Source organism: Pristiophorus japonicus, unplaced genomic scaffold (assembly GCF_044704955.1).
Source record: "Pristiophorus japonicus isolate sPriJap1 unplaced genomic scaffold, sPriJap1.hap1 HAP1_SCAFFOLD_160, whole genome shotgun sequence".
NCBI lineage: Eukaryota > Metazoa > Chordata > Chondrichthyes > Pristiophoridae > Pristiophorus > Pristiophorus japonicus.
In genome coordinates this window covers 1105811-1123873 of record NW_027251278.1, presented here as the reverse complement: position 1 = coordinate 1123873, position 18063 = coordinate 1105811, and the positions used below count along the sequence as shown (strand labels likewise).

General features: G+C 55.7%; 1 protein-coding gene across 4 annotated transcripts in view; it reads right to left on the bottom strand.

Moving 5' to 3' along the window:
• Positions 1-234: 234 nt before the first annotated feature.
• gtpbp2b (GTP binding protein 2b) overlaps positions 235-18063 on the bottom strand; it is a 35067-nt gene continuing 17238 nt past the window's right edge. For all 4 annotated transcript variants that reach the window (XM_070870679.1, XM_070870680.1, XM_070870682.1 and 1 more), the window contains 6 exons: positions 17445-17664; positions 12225-12360; positions 6659-6717; positions 5942-6113; positions 3492-3656; positions 235-2809 (listed from right to left, as the gene is read on the bottom strand). In XM_070870679.1, the coding sequence (XP_070726780.1) occupies positions 2657-2809; positions 3492-3656; positions 5942-6113; positions 6659-6717; positions 12225-12360; positions 17445-17664 (905 nt within the window). In that variant the 3' untranslated portion in view covers positions 235-2656. The remainder of the gene's footprint in view (positions 2810-3491; positions 3657-5941; positions 6114-6658; positions 6718-12224; positions 12361-17444; positions 17665-18063) is intronic.

Below are 18063 nucleotides of genomic sequence, written 5' to 3'. Positions count from 1 at the left end.
GGGAAAGGGAGCAATTTTGTACACAGACTGGTGGCTCAGACACAGTTGTCTGTGAGCAACACACACTACGCCTCGGTAACAATCCCCAGCGAGCCTGAGCTCGGAAAATCGGGGTAGAATCTCCCCGGGTGAGGAGTGAGGAGCTGGCTGGAGATCTTGTTGCTGCCCCTGGATACAGGCACCAGTCCCGAGTGGGTGACACGGCAGGAAAGGATGACCACGTGTAATCGGAGAAACAGGCAATTAAAATTTTATTTCATTAAAACAAATTTCTCTGTACATCATTATATACAGAAACACAATGTACATAAACTGTCCTATATCACACATTGACACAAGCACCTGCCGCTTTAACCCACTGGTTGCGCTCAGTAAAGGGAAGTCGCTCTCACCAGCCTGAGTGAGGAGACACTGCAAATCATACACTTCTCAAACACCAAACCTCATGCAGATTATTCAGGCTCTCTCTCAACCCGCCCTACCCTCCTGCCAGCTTTCACTCTGCCGCAGGTCATTGACAACTCTCCTGCCCCTTCCCAGACTAGGTGCACGGCCGGTCCGCGTCCGTACCTCATACCCACAAAGGGCACGAACAAAGTAAAGTTCCCTCTACACTGTCCCATCAAACACTCCCAGGGCAGGTACAGGGGGTTAGATACAGAGTAAAGCTCCCTCTACACTGTCCCATCAAACACTCCCAGGGCAGGTGCAGCAAGGGTTAGATACAGAGTAAAGCTCACTCCACACTGTCCCATCGAACACTCCCAGGGCAGGTACAGCACGGGTTAGATACAGAGTAAAGCTCCCTCTACACTGTCCCATCAAACACTCCCAGGGCAGGTACAGGGCGTTAGATACAGAGGAAAGCTCCCTCTACACTGTCCCATCAAACACTCCCAGGGCAGGTACAGCACGGGGTTAGATACAGAGTAAAGCTCCCTCTACACTGTCCCATCAAACACTCCCAGGGCAGGTACAGCACGGTGTTAGATACAGAGTAAAGCTTCCTCTACACTGTCCCATCAAACAATCCCAGGGCAGGTACAGCACGGGGTTAGATACAGAGTAAAGCTCCCTCTACACTGTCCCATCAAACACTCCCAGGGCAGGTACAGCACGGTGTTAGATACAGAGTAAAGCTTCCTCTACACTGTCCCATCAAACAATCCCAGGGCAGGTACAGCACGGGTTAGATACAGAGTAAAACTCCCTCTACACTATCCCATCAAACACTCCCAGGGCTGGTACAGGGGGTTAGATACCGAGTAAAGCTCCCTCTACACTGTCCCATCAAACACTCCCAGGGCAGGTACAGCACGGTGTTAGATACAGAGTAAAGCTTCCTCTACACTGTCCCATCAAACAATCCCAGGGCAGGTACAGCACGGTGTTAGATACAGAGTAAAACTCCCTCTACACTATCCCATCAAACACTCCCAGGGCTGGTACAGGGGGTTAGATACAGAGTAAAGCTCCCTCTACACTGTCCCATCAAACACTCCCAGGGCAGGTACAGCACGGTGTTAGATACAGAGTAAAGCTTCCTCTACACTGTCCCATCAAACAATCCCAGGGCAGGTACAGCACGGGTTAGATACAGAGTAAAACTCCCTCTACACTATCCCATCAAACACTCCCAGGGCTGGTACAGGGGGTTAGATACCGAGTAAAGCTCCCTCTACACTGTCCCATCAAACAATCCCAGGGCAGGTACAGCACGGTGTTAGATACAGAGTAAAACTCCCTCTACACTATCCCATCAAACACTCCCAGGGCTGGTACAGGGGGTTAGATAGAGTAAAGCTCCCTCTACACTGTCCCATCAAACACTCCCAGGGCAGGTACAGCACGGGTTAGATACAGAGTAAAACTCCCTCTACACTGTCCCATCAAACACTCCCAGGGCTGGTACAGGGGGTTAGATACCGAGTAAAGCTCCCTCTACACTGTCCCATCAAACACTCCCAGGGCAGGTACAGTACGGATTGGTGATAATCAGAGGCCTATTTTGAACTCATTTCAGACTGCAAAGCTCTTCACATTGAACTTCACAAGTCAGAGAGAAAATTCCTGAAACTTTTCTATGTAGGGTTTGAAGCCAATCTCCAAAACAGGACAAGAAATAAATCAGCTGATGGGAGAGAGTCACAGAGAGACTCATGCAGAGACCGAGAGAGAAATAGACTGAGACACTCAGAGACCGAGAGACACGGAGATAGACAGAGAGAGACTCACGCAGAGACCGAGAGAGACAGAGATAGACAGAGAGAGAGAGACCCTGATTGAGGGGGGAAGAGAGACCGATTGAGAGAGAGACAGACCTATTGAGGGAGAGAGAGAGAGAGGGGGAGACACCAATTGGGAGTGACACACTGATTTAGAGAGAGGGAGAAAGAGACTGATTGAGAGAGCACACCGAGGGAGAGAGACTGATTGTTTGTTCCTGAAAGGACACACGATGTACTAGGTTTTGGAGCAGGTTTTGATATTTTGATATTTAATGGGGCTGAATGTGTAGGGGGCTCCCTCTGAGCTGAGTCAGTGCAGGTAAGCGGGTGTTTAATCCGGTCGGATGCCCCGAGTGCTGGGTTCAGAACGGTCCTTCCTGGTGAATCCTGTGTTGGAGGGTGTGTCCCATTCTCCATTGCACAGGCTCTCAGCACTTCAGGTCACAGATAACCTTGGTTACATGACCGATCCCTTTGGTCACTCCTTCGCGGAATAGAAGCTTTGCCCCCACTTTCAGGTACTCCGGGTGTTTAATGAAACGGAAACGGACAACAGCTTTCTCCCCGGTCCTCAGCTCCTCCTGAAACAAAACATCACGTCAGCTGCAATAGGGTCACGGCCAGGGCCCACCCCCAGACGCGGCCAGGGCCCACCCCCAGACGCGGCCAGGGCCCACCCCCAGACGCGGCCAGGGCCCACACCCAGACGCGGCCAGGGCGAGAACAGGGGGAGGGGGAAGAGACCACGGGGGGAGGGGGGGGTGAGACCACGGGGGGAGGACCCACCGGGGGGGGGGGGGGGGAGGGGGAAAGAGATCACGGGGGGAGGAAAGAGAGAGACCACGGGGGAGGGGGGGGGGGGGGAAGAGACCACGGGGGGGGGGGGGTAGGGGGGGGGGGAAGAGACCACGGGGGGGGGGGGGGAAGAGACCACGGGGGGGGGGGGGGAAGAGACCACGGGGGGGGGGGGGGAAGAGACCACGGGGGGGGGGGGAAGAGACCACGGGGGGGGGGGGGGAAGAGACCACGGGGGGGGGGGGGGAAGAGACCACGGGGGGGGGGGGGGGAAGAGACCACGGGGGGGGGAGGGGGGGGGGAGAGACCACGGGGGGGGGGGGGGGGGGGAAGAGACCACGGGGGGGGGAGGGGGGGGAAGAGACCACGGGGGGGAGGGGGGGGGAAGAGACCACGGGGATACGAGGAGTGGGGCGACAGAGAGACGATACCATGCCAGCAGGAGATCAGAGTGTGTAAATGACTCACCTTCCCGTGGATTAGTTCGACAATCGCTGTCTGTCGAACATTGCCAACATGCACTGTGACCTGGAATCCCTTGCGGAAGGTCTTTGCGTGGAAAAGCAACACAATTTCCGATTCGAATAGGGAGCTGACAGTCGGGTGCATCTCGAGACTCACCATAACCATCCCCTGTATGAGAGACTCAGTGCGTTACAATCCACCACTTCACACAGCCAGTATACAAGAACAAAAGGAACAGGAGCAGGAGCAGGAGTCGGCCATACGGCCCCTCGAGCCTGCTCCGCCATTCAATACGATCATGGCTGATCCGATCATGGACTCAGCTCCATTTCCCCGCCCGCTCCCCATAACCCTTTAATCCCTTATCGTTTAAGAAACTGTCAATTTATGTCTTAAATTTATTCAATGCCCCAGATTCCAAAGCTCTCTGAGGCAGCGAATTCCACAGATTTATAACCCTCAGAGAAGAAATTTCTCCTCGTCTCAGTATTAAATGGGTGGCCCCTTATTCTAAGACCATGCCCCCTAGTTCTAGTCTCCCTCATCAGTGGAAACATCCTCTCTGCATTCACCTTGTCAAGCCCCCTCATAATCTTATACGTTTCGATAAGATCATCTCTCATTCTTCTGAATTCCAATGAGTAGAGGCCCAACCTACTCAACCTTTCCTCATAAGTCAACCCCTCATCTCCGGAATCAACCGAGTGAACCTTCTCTGAACTGCCTCCAAAGCAAGTATATCCTTTTGTAAATATGGAAACCAAAACTGCACGCAGTATTCCAGGTGTGGCCTCACCAATACCCTGTATAACTGTAGTAAGACTTCCCTGCTTTTATACTCCATCCCCTTTGCAATAAAGGCCAAGATTCCATTGACCTTCCTGATCACTTGCTGTACCTGCATACTATCCTTTTGTGTTTCATGCACAAGTACCCCCAGGTCCCGCTGTACTGCAGCACTTTGCAATCTTTCTCCATTTAAATAATAACTTGCTCTTTGATTTTTTTTCTGCCAAAGTGCATGACCTCACACTTTCCAACATTATACTCCTTCTGCCAAATTTTTGCCCACTCACTTAGCCTGTTTATGTCCTTTTGCAGATTTTTTGTGTCCTCACACATTGCTTTTCCTCCCATCTTTGTATCATCAGCAAACTTGGCTACGTTACACTCGGTCCCTTCTTCCAAGTCGTTAATATAGATTGTAAATAGTTGGTGTCCCAGCACTGATCCCTGCGGCACCCCACTAGTTACTGGTTGCCAACCTGAGAATGAACAATTTATCCCGACTCTCTGTTTTCTGTTAGTTAGCCAATCCTCTATCCATGGTAATATATTACCCCCAACCCCGTGAACTTTTATCTTGTGCAGTAACCTTTTATGTGGCACCTTATTGAATGCCTTCTGGAAATCCAAATACACCACATCCACTGATTTCCCCCTTATCCATCCTGTTCGTTACATCCTCAAAGAATTCTAGCAAATATGTCAAACATGACTTCCCCTTCATAAATCCAGGCTGACTCTGCCTGACACTGCATCTTCTGCCCACAGTCAGTGTCATTCTCCCCCAGTATAGAATCAGAGAACGGTTACAGCACAGAACGCCATTCGGCCCGTCGAACCCGTGCCCGCTCTCTGCAAGAGCATCTCAACCAGTCCCACTCCCCCGCCCTTTCCCAGTGGCCCGGAAAATTTGTCTCCTTCAGATACTTATCCAACTCCCTTTTGAAAGCCACGATTGAGTCTGCCTCTCCCACCCTCTCAGGCCGTGCATTCCAGATCCTAACCACTCGCTGCGTAAAAACGTTTGTCCTCATGTTGCCTTTGGTTCTTCTGCCAATCGCCTTAAATCTGTGTCCTCTGGTTCCCGACCCTTCCACCAATGGGAACAGTTTCTCTCTCTCTCCTCTGTCCAGACCTCTCATGATTTTGAACACCTCGATCAAATCTCCTCTCAACCTTCTCTGCTCCAAGGAGAACAACCCCAGCTTCTCCAATCCAGTCCCACATGACTGGCCAACCACAGTGCCTGTGTACAGTGACTCAGCCCTAGTCGATGGCCGTTGCTATTTATGATGCATCATCTGTTACTGGGCTGGTGTTGAGTGCAGGCGAGCGTTACCTGCACATTATAAATCGCCTGTCTGCGTGCACTTCCGGCGCCTACGTTTCCTAATCTGTGTCTGCATCCTGGAAATTGTCTATGTGAGCGCCACGCTGTAATTACATTCTTCCCCCAACCGCTCCTTGACGTGGACTGCAGAGAATTGGCAACCAACACTGCTGCTCAGGGAACATCGGAGCAGGAGGAGGCCATTCAGCCCCTGCAGTCTGTTTCCCCCATTCAATGTGCTCCTGGCTGATCTGTATCTTCACTGAACCTACCCGCGTGACTTTACAGTGGGGGGGCGCTTGCACTGTTGCTCCCCTGGGTTGGCCTGGACACCCACCTTACGGAGCAGAGCCCTGTCGAAGTTCCCCAGGGCCAGGGTGGCAGCCTGGCCTGCTCTCAGCACCCGACAGGCAGACCGGTTTCTCTGGATGCTGCACACTTTCAGAGGCAGGAACTTGCCATTGTCTGTGGGACCCACCACCAGCTGCTCGCCCTCTCTGCAAATGCCACTGGGGCGAGAGAAAAAGGAATGAAAAGCGTTGAGAAGCTGCTCTTAAACCGCCAGGCCTTCAGAAGGTGCAGGGGTGATCGCGGCAAAGCCTTTAAACTGATGGAGGGATTCAATAGTACACAACACAGGATATTGCAGGAGGAGGCCATTCTGCCCTTTGATTCCCTGAGTGCCCAATCCAAGCTCTATCGATCTCAGCCTTGAATATATTCAATGAGCCAGCCTCCACCCTCTGGGGCAGAGAATTCCAGATTCACCACCCTCCGAGAGAAGACATTCCTCCTCATCAGTCCTAAATGGCCGACCCCTTATCCTGAGACTGTGACCCCTGATTCTAGACTCCCCAGCCCCTGGGGAAACATCCTCCCCGCATCTACCCTGTCAGGCCTGTAAGAATTTTGTGTACTTTAATGAGATCACCTCTCATTCTTCTAAACTCTCAGGAATATAGGCCGAGTGCCCTCTATCCGTCCCAACAGGACAATCGCCCCATGCCAGGAATCAGTCTAATGCACCGATGTACAGAAGGCTTTTTATTCTTACCTGTACAGAGTACCACCAACAACTGTCCCGACATCAGGTACAGAGTAGATTTCATCAACCTGCAGCAGGGGAAAGTATTATTAGGAACATGAGAAAGGAATAAACCTCAAACAAGTCCAACTCTTGAGAGTAGGTTAACCCCACCCACACACTCACTATATCTCGTCACCTCCTCCCCACAGACCAATTGGAGTGTTTGATGGGACAGTGCGGGGGGAGGTTTACCATGGGAGTGTGCGATGGGAGATTTACACCGGGAGTGTGTGATGGGAGATTTACTATGGGAGTGTGCGATGGGAGATTTACACCGGGAGTGTGTGATGGGAGATTTACTATGGGAGTGTGCGATGGGAGATTTACACCGGGAGTGTGTGATGGGAGATTTACTATGGGAGTGTGCGATGGGAGATTTACACCGGGAGTGTGCGATGGGAGATTTACTATGGGAGTGTGCGATGGGAGATTTACTATGGGAGTGTGTGATGAGAGATTTACTATGGGAGTGTGCGATGGGAGATTTACTATGGGAGTGTGTGATGAGAGATTTACTTTGGGAGTGTGTGATGGGAGATTTACCCCGGGAGTGTGTGATGGGAGATTTACTATGGGAGTGTGTGATGGGAGATTTACTATGGGAGTGTGTGATGGGAGATTTACTATGGGAGTGTGTGATGGGAGATTTGCCCCGGGTGTGTGTGATGGGAGATTTACTATGGGAGTGCGTGATGGGAGATTTACTATGGAAGTGTGTGATGGGAGATTTACTATGGGAGTGTGCGATGGGAGATTTACTATGGGAGTGTGCGATGGGAGATTTTCCCCGGGAGTGTGTGATGGGAGATTTGCCCCGGGAGTGTGTGATGGGAGATTTACTGTGGGAGTGTGTGATGGGAGATTTACTATGGGAGTGTGTGATGGGAGATTTACTATGGGAGTGTGTGATGGGAGATTTACTATGGGAGTGTGTGATGGGAGATTTACTATGGGAGTGTGTGATGGGAGATTTACTATGGGAGTGTGTGATGGGAGATTTACTATGGGAGTGTGTGATGGGAGATTTACTATGGGAGTGTGTGATGGGAGATTTACTATGGGAGTGTGTGATGGGAGATTTGCCCCGGGTGTGTGTGATGGGAGATTTACTATGGGAGTGTGCGATGGGAGATTTACTATGGAAGTGTGTGATGGGAGATTTGACCCGGGAGTGTGTGATGGGAGATTTACCCCGGGAGTGTGTGATGGGAGATTTACTATGGGAGTGTGCGATGGGAGATTTACTATGGGAGTGTGTGATGGGAGATTTACTATGGAAGTGTGTGATGGGAGATTTGACCCGGGAGTGTGTGATGGGAGATTTACCCCGGGAGTGTGTGATGGGAGATTTACTATGGGAGTGTGCGATGGGAGATTTGCCCTGGGACTGTGTGATGGGAGATTTACCCTGGGAGTGTGAGATGGGAGATTTACCCTGGGAGTGTGAGATGGGAGATTTACCCCGGGAGTGTGTGATGGGAGATTTACGATGGGAGTGTGTGATGGGAGATTTACCCCGGGAGTGTGTGATGGGAGATTTACTGTGGGAGTGTGATGGGAGATTTACTGTGGGAGTGTGTGATGGGAGATTTACTGTGGGAGTGTGTGATGGGAGATTTACTGTGGGAGTGTGCGATGGGAGATTTACTGTGGGAGTGTGTGATGGGAGATTTACTATGGGAGTGTGTGATGGGAGATTTACTATGGGAGTGTGATGGGAGATTTACTGTGGGAGTGTGCGATGGGAGATTTACCCCGGGAGTGTGTGATGGGAGATTTACGATGGGAGTGTGCGATTCGAGATTTACTATGGGAGTGTGCGATTCGAGATTTACTATGAGAGTGTGCGATGGGAGATTTACCCCGGGAGTGTGAGATGGGAGATTTACTATGGGAGTGTGTGATGGGAGATTTACCCTGGGTGTGTGCGATGGGAGATTTACTATGGGAGTGTGTGATGGGAGATTTACTATGGAAGTGTGTGATGGGAGATTTACTATGGGAGTGTGCGATGGGAGATTTACTATGGGAGTGTGCGATGGGAGATTTTCCCCGGGAGTGTGTGATGGGAGATTTGCCCCGGGAGTGTGTGATGGGAGATTTACTATGGGAGTGTGTGATGGGAGATTTACTATGGGAGTGTGTGATGGGAGATTTACTATGGGAGTGTGTGATGGGAGATTTACTATGGAAGTGTGTGATGGGAGATTTGCCCCGGGTGTGTGTGATGGGAGATTTACTATGGGAGTGTGCGATGGGAGATTTACTATGGAAGTGTGTGATGGGAGATTTGACCCGGGAGTGTGTGATGGGAGATTTACCCCGGGAGTGTGTGATGGGAGATTTACTATGGGAGTGTGCGATGGGAGATTTACTATGGGAGTGTGTGATGGGAGATTTACTATGGAAGTGTGTGATGGGAGATTTGACCCGGGAGTGTGTGATGGGAGATTTACCCCGGGAGTGTGTGATGGGAGATTTACTATGGGAGTGTGCGATGGGAGATTTGCCCTGGGACTGTGTGATGGGAGATTTACCCTGGGAGTGTGAGATGGGAGATTTACCCTGGGAGTGTGAGATGGGAGATTTACCCCGGGAGTGTGTGATGGGAGATTTACGATGGGAGTGTGTGATGGGAGATTTACCCCGGGAGTGTGTGATGGGAGATTTACTGTGGGAGTGTGATGGGAGATTTACTGTGGGAGTGTGTGATGGGAGATTTACTGTGGGAGTGTGTGATGGGAGATTTACTGTGGGAGTGTGCGATGGGAGATTTACTGTGGGAGTGTGTGATGGGAGATTTACTATGGGAGTGTGTGATGGGAGATTTACTATGGGAGTGTGATGGGAGATTTACTGTGGGAGTGTGCGATGGGAGATTTACCCCGGGAGTGTGTGATGGGAGATTTACGATGGGAGTGTGCGATTCGAGATTTACTATGGGAGTGTGCGATTCGAGATTTACTATGAGAGTGTGCGATGGGAGATTTACCCCGGGAGTGTGAGATGGGAGATTTACTATGGGAGTGTGTGATGGGAGATTTACCCTGGGTGTGTGCGATGGGAGATTTACTATGGGAGTGTGTGATGGGAGATTTACCCCGGGAGTGTGTGATGGGAGATTTACTATGGGAGTGTGTGATGGGAGATTTTCCCCGGGAGTGTGTGATGGGAGATTTACCCCGGGAGTGTGTGATGAGATTTACGATGGGAGTGTGTGATGGGAGATTTACCCCGTGAGTGTGCGATGGGAGATTTACTATGGGATTGTGTGATGGGACATTTACTATGGGAGTGTGTGATGGGACATTTACTATGGGATTGTGTGATGGGAGATTTACTATGGGAGTGTGTGATGGGAGATTTACTATGGGAGTGTGTGATGGGAGATTTACTATGGGAGTGTGTGATGGGAGATTTACTATGGGAGTGTGTGATGGGAGATTTACTATGGGAGTGTGTGATGGGAGATTTACTGTGGGAGTGTGTGATGGGAGATTTACTGTGGGAGTGTGTGATGGGAGATTTACTATGGGAGTGTGATGGGAGATTTACTATGGGAGTGTGTGATGGGAGATTTACTATGGGAGTGTGTGATGGGAGATTTACTGTGGGAGTGTGTGATGGGAGATTTACTGTGGGAGTGTGTGATGGGAGATTTACTATGGGAGGGTGTGATGGGAGATTTACTGTGGGAGTGTGTGATGGGAGATTTACTATGGGAGTGTGTGATGGGAGATTTACTGTGGGAGTGTGTGATGGGAGATTTACTGTGGGAGTGTGTGATGGGAGATTTACTATGGGAGTGTGTGATGGGAGATTTACTGTGGGAGTGTGTGATGGGAGATTTACTGTGGGAGTGTGTGATGGGAGATTTACTGTGGGAGTGTGTGATGGGAGATTTACTATGGGAGTGTGTGATGGGAGATTTACTGTGGGAGTGTGTGATGGGAGATTTACTATGGGAGTGTGTGATGGGAGATTTACTATGGGAGGGTGTGATGGGAGATTTACTGTGGGAGTGTGTGATGGGAGATTTACTATGGGAGTGTGTGATGGGAGATTTACTATGGGAGTGTGTGATGGGAGATTTACTATGGGAGTGTGTGATGGGAGATTTACTGTGGGAGTGTGTGATGGGAGATTTACTGTGGGAGTGTGTGATGGGAGATTTACTATGGGAGTGTGTGATGGGAGATTTACTATGGGAGTGTGTGATGGGAGATTTACTATGGGAGTGTGCGATGGGAGATTTACTGTGGGAGTGTGTGATGGGAGATTTACTGTGGGAGTGTGTGATGGGAGATTTACTATGGGAGTGTGATGGGAGATTTACTATGGGAGTGTGTGATGGGAGATTTACTATGGGAGTGTGTGATGGGAGATTTACTGTGGGAGTGTGTGATGGGAGATTTACTATGGGAGTGTGTGATGGGAGATTTACTGTGGGAGTGTGTGATGGGAGATTTACTGTGGGAGTGTGTGATGGGAGATTTACTGTGGGAGTGTGTGATGGGAGATTTACTGTGGGAGTGTGTGATGGGAGATTTACTGTGGGAGTGTGTGATGGGAGATTTACTGTGGGAGTGTGTGATGAGAGATTTACTGTGGGAGTGTGTGATGGGAGATTTACTATGGGAGTGTGTGATGGGAGATTTACTGTGGGAGTGTGTGATGGGAGATTTACTATGGGAGTGTGCGATGGGAGATTTACTGTGGGAGTGTGTGATGGGAGATTTACTGTGGGAGTGTGTGATGGGAGATTTACTATGGGAGTGTGCGATGGGAGATTTACTGTGGGAGTGTGTGATGGGAGATTTACTATGGGAGTGTGTGATGGGAGATTTACTGTGGGAGTGTGTGATGGGAGATTTACTGTGGGAGTGTGTGATGGGAGATTTACTATGGGAGTGTGTGATGGGAGATTTACTATGGGAGTGTGTGATGGGAGATTTACTATGGGAGATTTACTATGGGAGTGTGTGATGGGAGATTTACTGTGGGAGTGTGTGATGGGAGATTTACTATGGGAGTGTGTGATGGGAGATTTACTATGGGAGTGTGCGATGGGAGATTTACTATGGGAGTGTGTGATGGGAGATTTACTGTGGGAGTGTGTGATGGGAGATTTACTATGGGAGTGTGTGATGGGAGATTTACTATGGGAGTATGTGATGGGAGATTTTACTATGGGAGTGTGCGATGGGAGATTTACTGTGGGAGTGTGCGATGGGACAGTGTCGAGGGATGAGGCATTAAACGTCGGCCCCGTCTGCCCTCTCAGGTGGATGTAAAAGATCCCGTGACACTATTTGAAGAGCAGGGTGTTTTCCCTTGTCCTGGCCAATACTTATCCCTCACAAAGCATCACTAAATAACATTGCGTGATCATTTATCTCATTTGCTGTCTGTGGGATCTTGGTGCTGCATGTCCTATATTACACAGTGCTTCACTGGCTGGGACACCCCCAGGTTGTGAATGCCTCGAATGCTGAACGAGGTGATTCCCCGCGCGGCCAGTCAGTCTCTTTACCTGAAACTCCGTCAGTTGCTGCATCAGCTCCTCCTGCTCCTTGCTGTTGGTCAGTGGGGGCAGCACGTTGAGGAATACCTTCAGCAGGTCCAGGTTAACCCCGCTCACACTGGACAGGGTGAAGATCGGAGTGATGCTAAACACAACACACAAGGACATTACTGCACACGCGGCACTGCTGCCCTCTCTCCGTTGGTCTTCAGGCCCCCATACCGACATGCCCAGCTCATTTTAAGTTTCGTTGACCGCTGCCTGCGATTCCTGGTCTGACGTTAGCCCATCTCGGTTCAGCTGGGATTGGTCTCAGCGTTCCTGGCCTGACACGGAGAGGGGGCTAGCCAAGGACTCCGGCGAGACTGCTGGGCCAGAACGGGCCCAGGCTCAAGCTCAGCTTCTGCCCCCAGCACCCGACAGTCCAATAAACATGTAGCCATCGGTGTCTGTGCCCACAATTGAAGATTGGCCATTGGGCACCAGGGTGGCATCGCCTCGAACCGGGCCCCAACACAGAATTTACAGCACAGCTCCACACCAACTTTCTCCCACCCCATCAGCATATCCTTCTATTCCTTTCTCCCTCATGTGTTTATCCAGCCTCACCTTAAATACATCGATACTATTCACCTCAACCACTCCCTGTGGCAGCGAGTTCCACATTCTCATCCCTCTCTGGGGAAAGTTGCTGCTCCTGAATTCCCTATTGGATTTATTAGTGACTGTCTTATATTGATGGCCTCTAGTTCTGGTCTCCCCAGATGGTAACATCTTCTCGACATGTACCCTACCAAGCCCTTTCATTATCTTTAAGACCGGCATCAGGTCACCGCCCCCCCCCGCCCTTCTCTTTTCTAGAGAAGAGCCCCATCTGTTCAGTAAAAGAACTGAAGAATTAGGGGCAGGGGTCAGCTCCTCGAGCCTGCTCCACCACTAAATAAGATCACGGCTCATCTCCGACCTCAACTCCACATTCCTCCACCATCCCCCTATCCCTTGATTACCTCGTCTTTCCAGATAGGTATAACCTCTCCGTTCTGGGATCATTCCTGTGAATCTTTTTTGCACCTTCCCAAGTGTCTCTATAATATGGAGACCTGAACTGTGCACGGGGTGCTCCCAGTGTGGTCTAACCCAGGTATATGGTGACCAGTACTGTGCACAATGCTCCCAGTGTGGTCTAACCCAGGTATATGGTGACCAGTACTGTACATAGTGCTCCCAGTGTGGTCTAACCCAGGTATATGGTGACCTGTACTGTACATATTGCTCCCAGTGTGGTCTAACCCAGGTATATGGTGACCAGTACTGTGCACAATGCTCCCAGTGTGGTCTAACCCAGGTATATGGTGACCAGTACTGTACATAGTGCTCCCAGTGTGGTCTAACCCAGGTATATGGTGACCTGTACTGTACATATTGCTCCCAGTGTGGTCTAACCCAGGTATATGGTGACCTGTACTGTGCACAGTGCTCCCAGTGTGGTCTAACCAAGGTATATGGTGACCTGTACTGTGCACAGTGCTCCCAGTGTGGTCTAACCCAGGTATATGGAGACCAGTACTGTGCACGGTGCTCCCAGTGTGGTCTAATCCAGGTATATGGTGACCAGAACTGTGCACAGTGCTCCCAGTGTGGTCTAACCAAGGTATATGGTGACCAGTACTGTGCACAGTGCTCCCAGTGTGGTCTAACCAAGGTATATGGTGACCTGTACTGTGCACAGTGCTCCCAGTGTGGTCTAACCAAGGTATATGGAGACCAGTACTGTGCACAGTGCTCCCAGTGTGGTTGAACGTAGAAAACACGCACACATTCCTGACCCGAACCAGGAAACAAACAGTGACAGAAAGCTAGAATGATGAATGAAAATAGAGATGCTGAAGTAAAGCATTGCGCCGGGCCGGGACACACACACGCCGCCCCCGGGCCGGGACACACACACGCCGCCCCCGGGCCGGGACACACACACGCCGCCCCCGGGCCGGGACACACACACGCCGCCCCCGGGCCGGGACACACACACGCCGCCCCCCGGGCCGGGACACACACACGCCGCCCCCGGGCCGGGACACACACACGCTGCCCCCGGGCCGGGACACACACACACGCCGCCCCCCGGGCCGGGACACACACACGCTGCCCCCCGGGCCGGGACACACACACGCCACCCCCCGGGCCGGGACACACACACGCCGCCCCCGGGCCGGGACACACACACGCTGCCCCCCGGGCCGGGACACACACACGCCGCCCCCGGGCCGGGACACACACACGCCGCCCCCGGGCCGGGACACACACACGCCGCCCCCGGGCCGGGACACACACACGCCGCCCCCGGGCCGGGACACACACACGCCGCCCCCCGGGCCGGGACACACACACGCCGCCCCCGGGCCGGGACACACACACGCTGCCCCCGGGCCGGGACACACACACACGCCGCCCCCCGGGCCGGGACACACACACGCTGCCCCCCGGGCCGGGACACACACACGCCACCCCCCGGGCCGGGACACACACACGCCGCCCCCGGGCCGGGACACACACACGCTGCCCCCGGGCCGGGACACACACACACGCTGCCCCCCGGGCCGGGACACACACACGCTGCCCCCCGGGCCGGGACACACACACGCCACCCCCCGGGCCGGGACACACACACGCCGCCCCCGGGCCGGGACACACACACGCTGCCCCCGGGCCGGGACACACACACACTGCCCCCGGGCCGGGACACACACACACGCTGCCCCCGGGGACACACACACGCCGCCCCCGGGCCGGGACACACACACGCTGCCCCCCGGGCCGGGACACACACACGCCACCCCCCGGGCCGAGACACACACACGCTGCCCCCCGGGCCGGGACACACACACGCCACCCCCCGGGCCGGGACACACACACGCCGCCCCCGGGCCGGGACACACACACGCCGCCCCCGGGCCGAGACACACACACGCCGCCCCCCGGGCCGGGACACACACACGCCGCCCCCCGGGCCGAGACACATACACACGCTGCCCCCCGGGCCGGGACACACACACGCCGCCCCCGGGCCGAGACACATACACACGCTGCCCCCCGGGCCGGGACACACACACGCCGCCCCCGGGCCGGGACACACACACACGCTGCCCCTGGGCCGGGACACACACACGCCGCCCCCGAGACACACACACGCTGCCCCCGGGCCGGGACACACACACGCCGCCCCCGGGCCGGGACACACACACGCCGCCCCCGGGCCGGGACACACACACGCCGCCCCCGGGCCGGGACACACACACGCCGCCCCCGGGCCGGGACACACACACGCCGCCCCCGGGCCGGGACACACACACGCCGCCCCCGGGCCGGGACACACACACGCCGCCCCCGGGCCGGGACACACACACGCCGCCCCCCGGGCCGGGACACACACACGCCGCCCCCCGGGCCGGGACACACACACGCCGCCCCCGGGCCGGGACACACACACGCCGCCCCCGGGCCGAGACACATACACACGCTGCCCCCCGGGCCGGGACACACACACGCCGCCCCCGGGCCGAGACACACACACACGCTGCCCCCCGGGCCGGGACACACACACGCTGCCCCCCGGGCCGGGACACACACACGCTGCCCCCCGGGCCGGGACACACACACGCCACCCCCCAGGCTGGGACACACACACGTGCCGCCCCCGGGCCGAGACACACACACGCCGCCCCCCGGGCCGAGACACACACACGCCGCCCCCCGGGCCGGGACACACACACGCCGCCCCCCGGGACACACACACGCCGCCCCCCGGGACACACACACGCCGCCCCCCGGGACACACACACGCCACCCCCCAGGCTGGGACACACACACGCCGCCCCCCGGGCCGAGACACACACACGCCGCCCCCCGGGACACACACACGCCGCCCCCCGGGACACACACACGCCGCCCCCCAGGCTGGGACACACACACGCTGCCCCCCGGGCCGAGACACACACACGCCGCCCCCCAGGCCGGGACACACACACGCCACCCCCCGGGCCGAGACACACACACGCCGCCCCCGGGCCGAGACACACACACGCCGCCCCCCGGGCCGGGACACACACACGCCGCCCCCCGGGCCGGGACACACACACACGCCGCCCCCGGGCCGAGACACACACACGCCGCCCCCGGGCCGAGACACACACACGCCGCCCCCCGGGCCGGGACACACACACGCCGCCCCCCAGGCCGGGACACACACACGCCGCCCCCGAGACACACACACGCCGCCCCCCGGGCCGGGACACACACACGCTGCCCCCCGGGCCGAGACACACACACGCCACCCCCCGGGCCGAGACACACACACGCCACCCCCCGGGCCGGGACACACACACGCTGCCCCCCGGGCCGGGACACACACACGCCGCCCCCGGGCCGAGACACACACACGCCGCCCCCCGGGCCGAGACACACACACGCTGCCCCCCGGGCCGGGACACACACACACCGCCCCCGGGCCGGGACACACACACGCTGCCCCCCGGGCCGAGACACACACACGCCGCCCCCCAGGCCGGGACACACACACGCTGCCCCCCGGGCCGGGACACACACACGCCGCCCCCGAGACACACACACGCCACCCCCCGGGCCGGGACACACACGCGCTGCCCCCCGGGCCGGGACACACACACGCTGCCCCCCGGGCCGGGACACACACACGCCGCCCCCGAGACACACACACGCCACCCCCCGGGCCGGGACACACACGCGCTGCCCCCCGGGCCGGGACACACACACGCTGCCCCCCGGGCCGGGACACACACACGCCGCCCCCGAGACACACACACGCCACCCCCCGGGCCGGGACACACACGCGCTGCCCCCCGGGCCGGGACACACACACGCTGCCCCCCGGGCCGAGACACACACACGCCGCCCCCGGGCCGAGACACACACACACGCTGCCCCCCGGGCCGGGACACACACACACGCCGCCCCCGGGCCGAGACACACACACGCCGCCCCCGGGCCGGGACACACACACACGCTGCCCCCCGGGCCGGGACACACACACGCCGCCCCCGGGCCGAGACACACACACGCTGCCCCCCCAGGCCGGGACACACACACGCCGCCCCCCGGGACACACACACGCCACCCCCCGGGCCGGGACACACACACGCCGCGCAGCGAGGGGGAGCCCTGGGGAAGGTACTGCGACACAGACTCTTTCCTTACCTGGGAGACTGTGCAAACTGCTGTGCAGCCATCACTGCGTCGTCGCTGCTTGCCACCAGCAGTGGCACCTTGTTGCAGCCTGGCTGCTTGAGAACCATCTCCAGCTGTTTGACGGTGCGATCGATGGTGGCCTTTGTACACAGGTCCGCTTTACTGATCACAATATAGAAGGGGACCTTGAGGGCCATTGCCAGGCCCAGGTGCTCCCGCGTGGTGCCAGCTACAGACACAAGGAGACAGAGCGGGTCAAACAGGCGCCATCAGGGTCAGTGTGTTCAAACAGTGCAGCACTCAGCTTCTCCATACATCACATGGGCCCATACATCACCATACTCATCACGGATGTCAGAACTTGGAGCAGGAGCCGGCCCATTCGTCCTACGGCATCAGGAGCCTGCTCCGCCATTCAATAAGATCATGGCTGATCTTCACCCTCAACTCCATCTTCCCTGCCTCATCCCCATATGCCTTGATTCCCCCTAGAGTCCAAAAAATCCATCCATCATGGTTTTGAATATACTCAACGATTCAGCATTCACAGCTCTCTGGGGGAGAGAATTCCAAAGATTCACAACCCTCTCAATTAAGAAATTCCTCTTCATCTCAGTCGTATATTCTT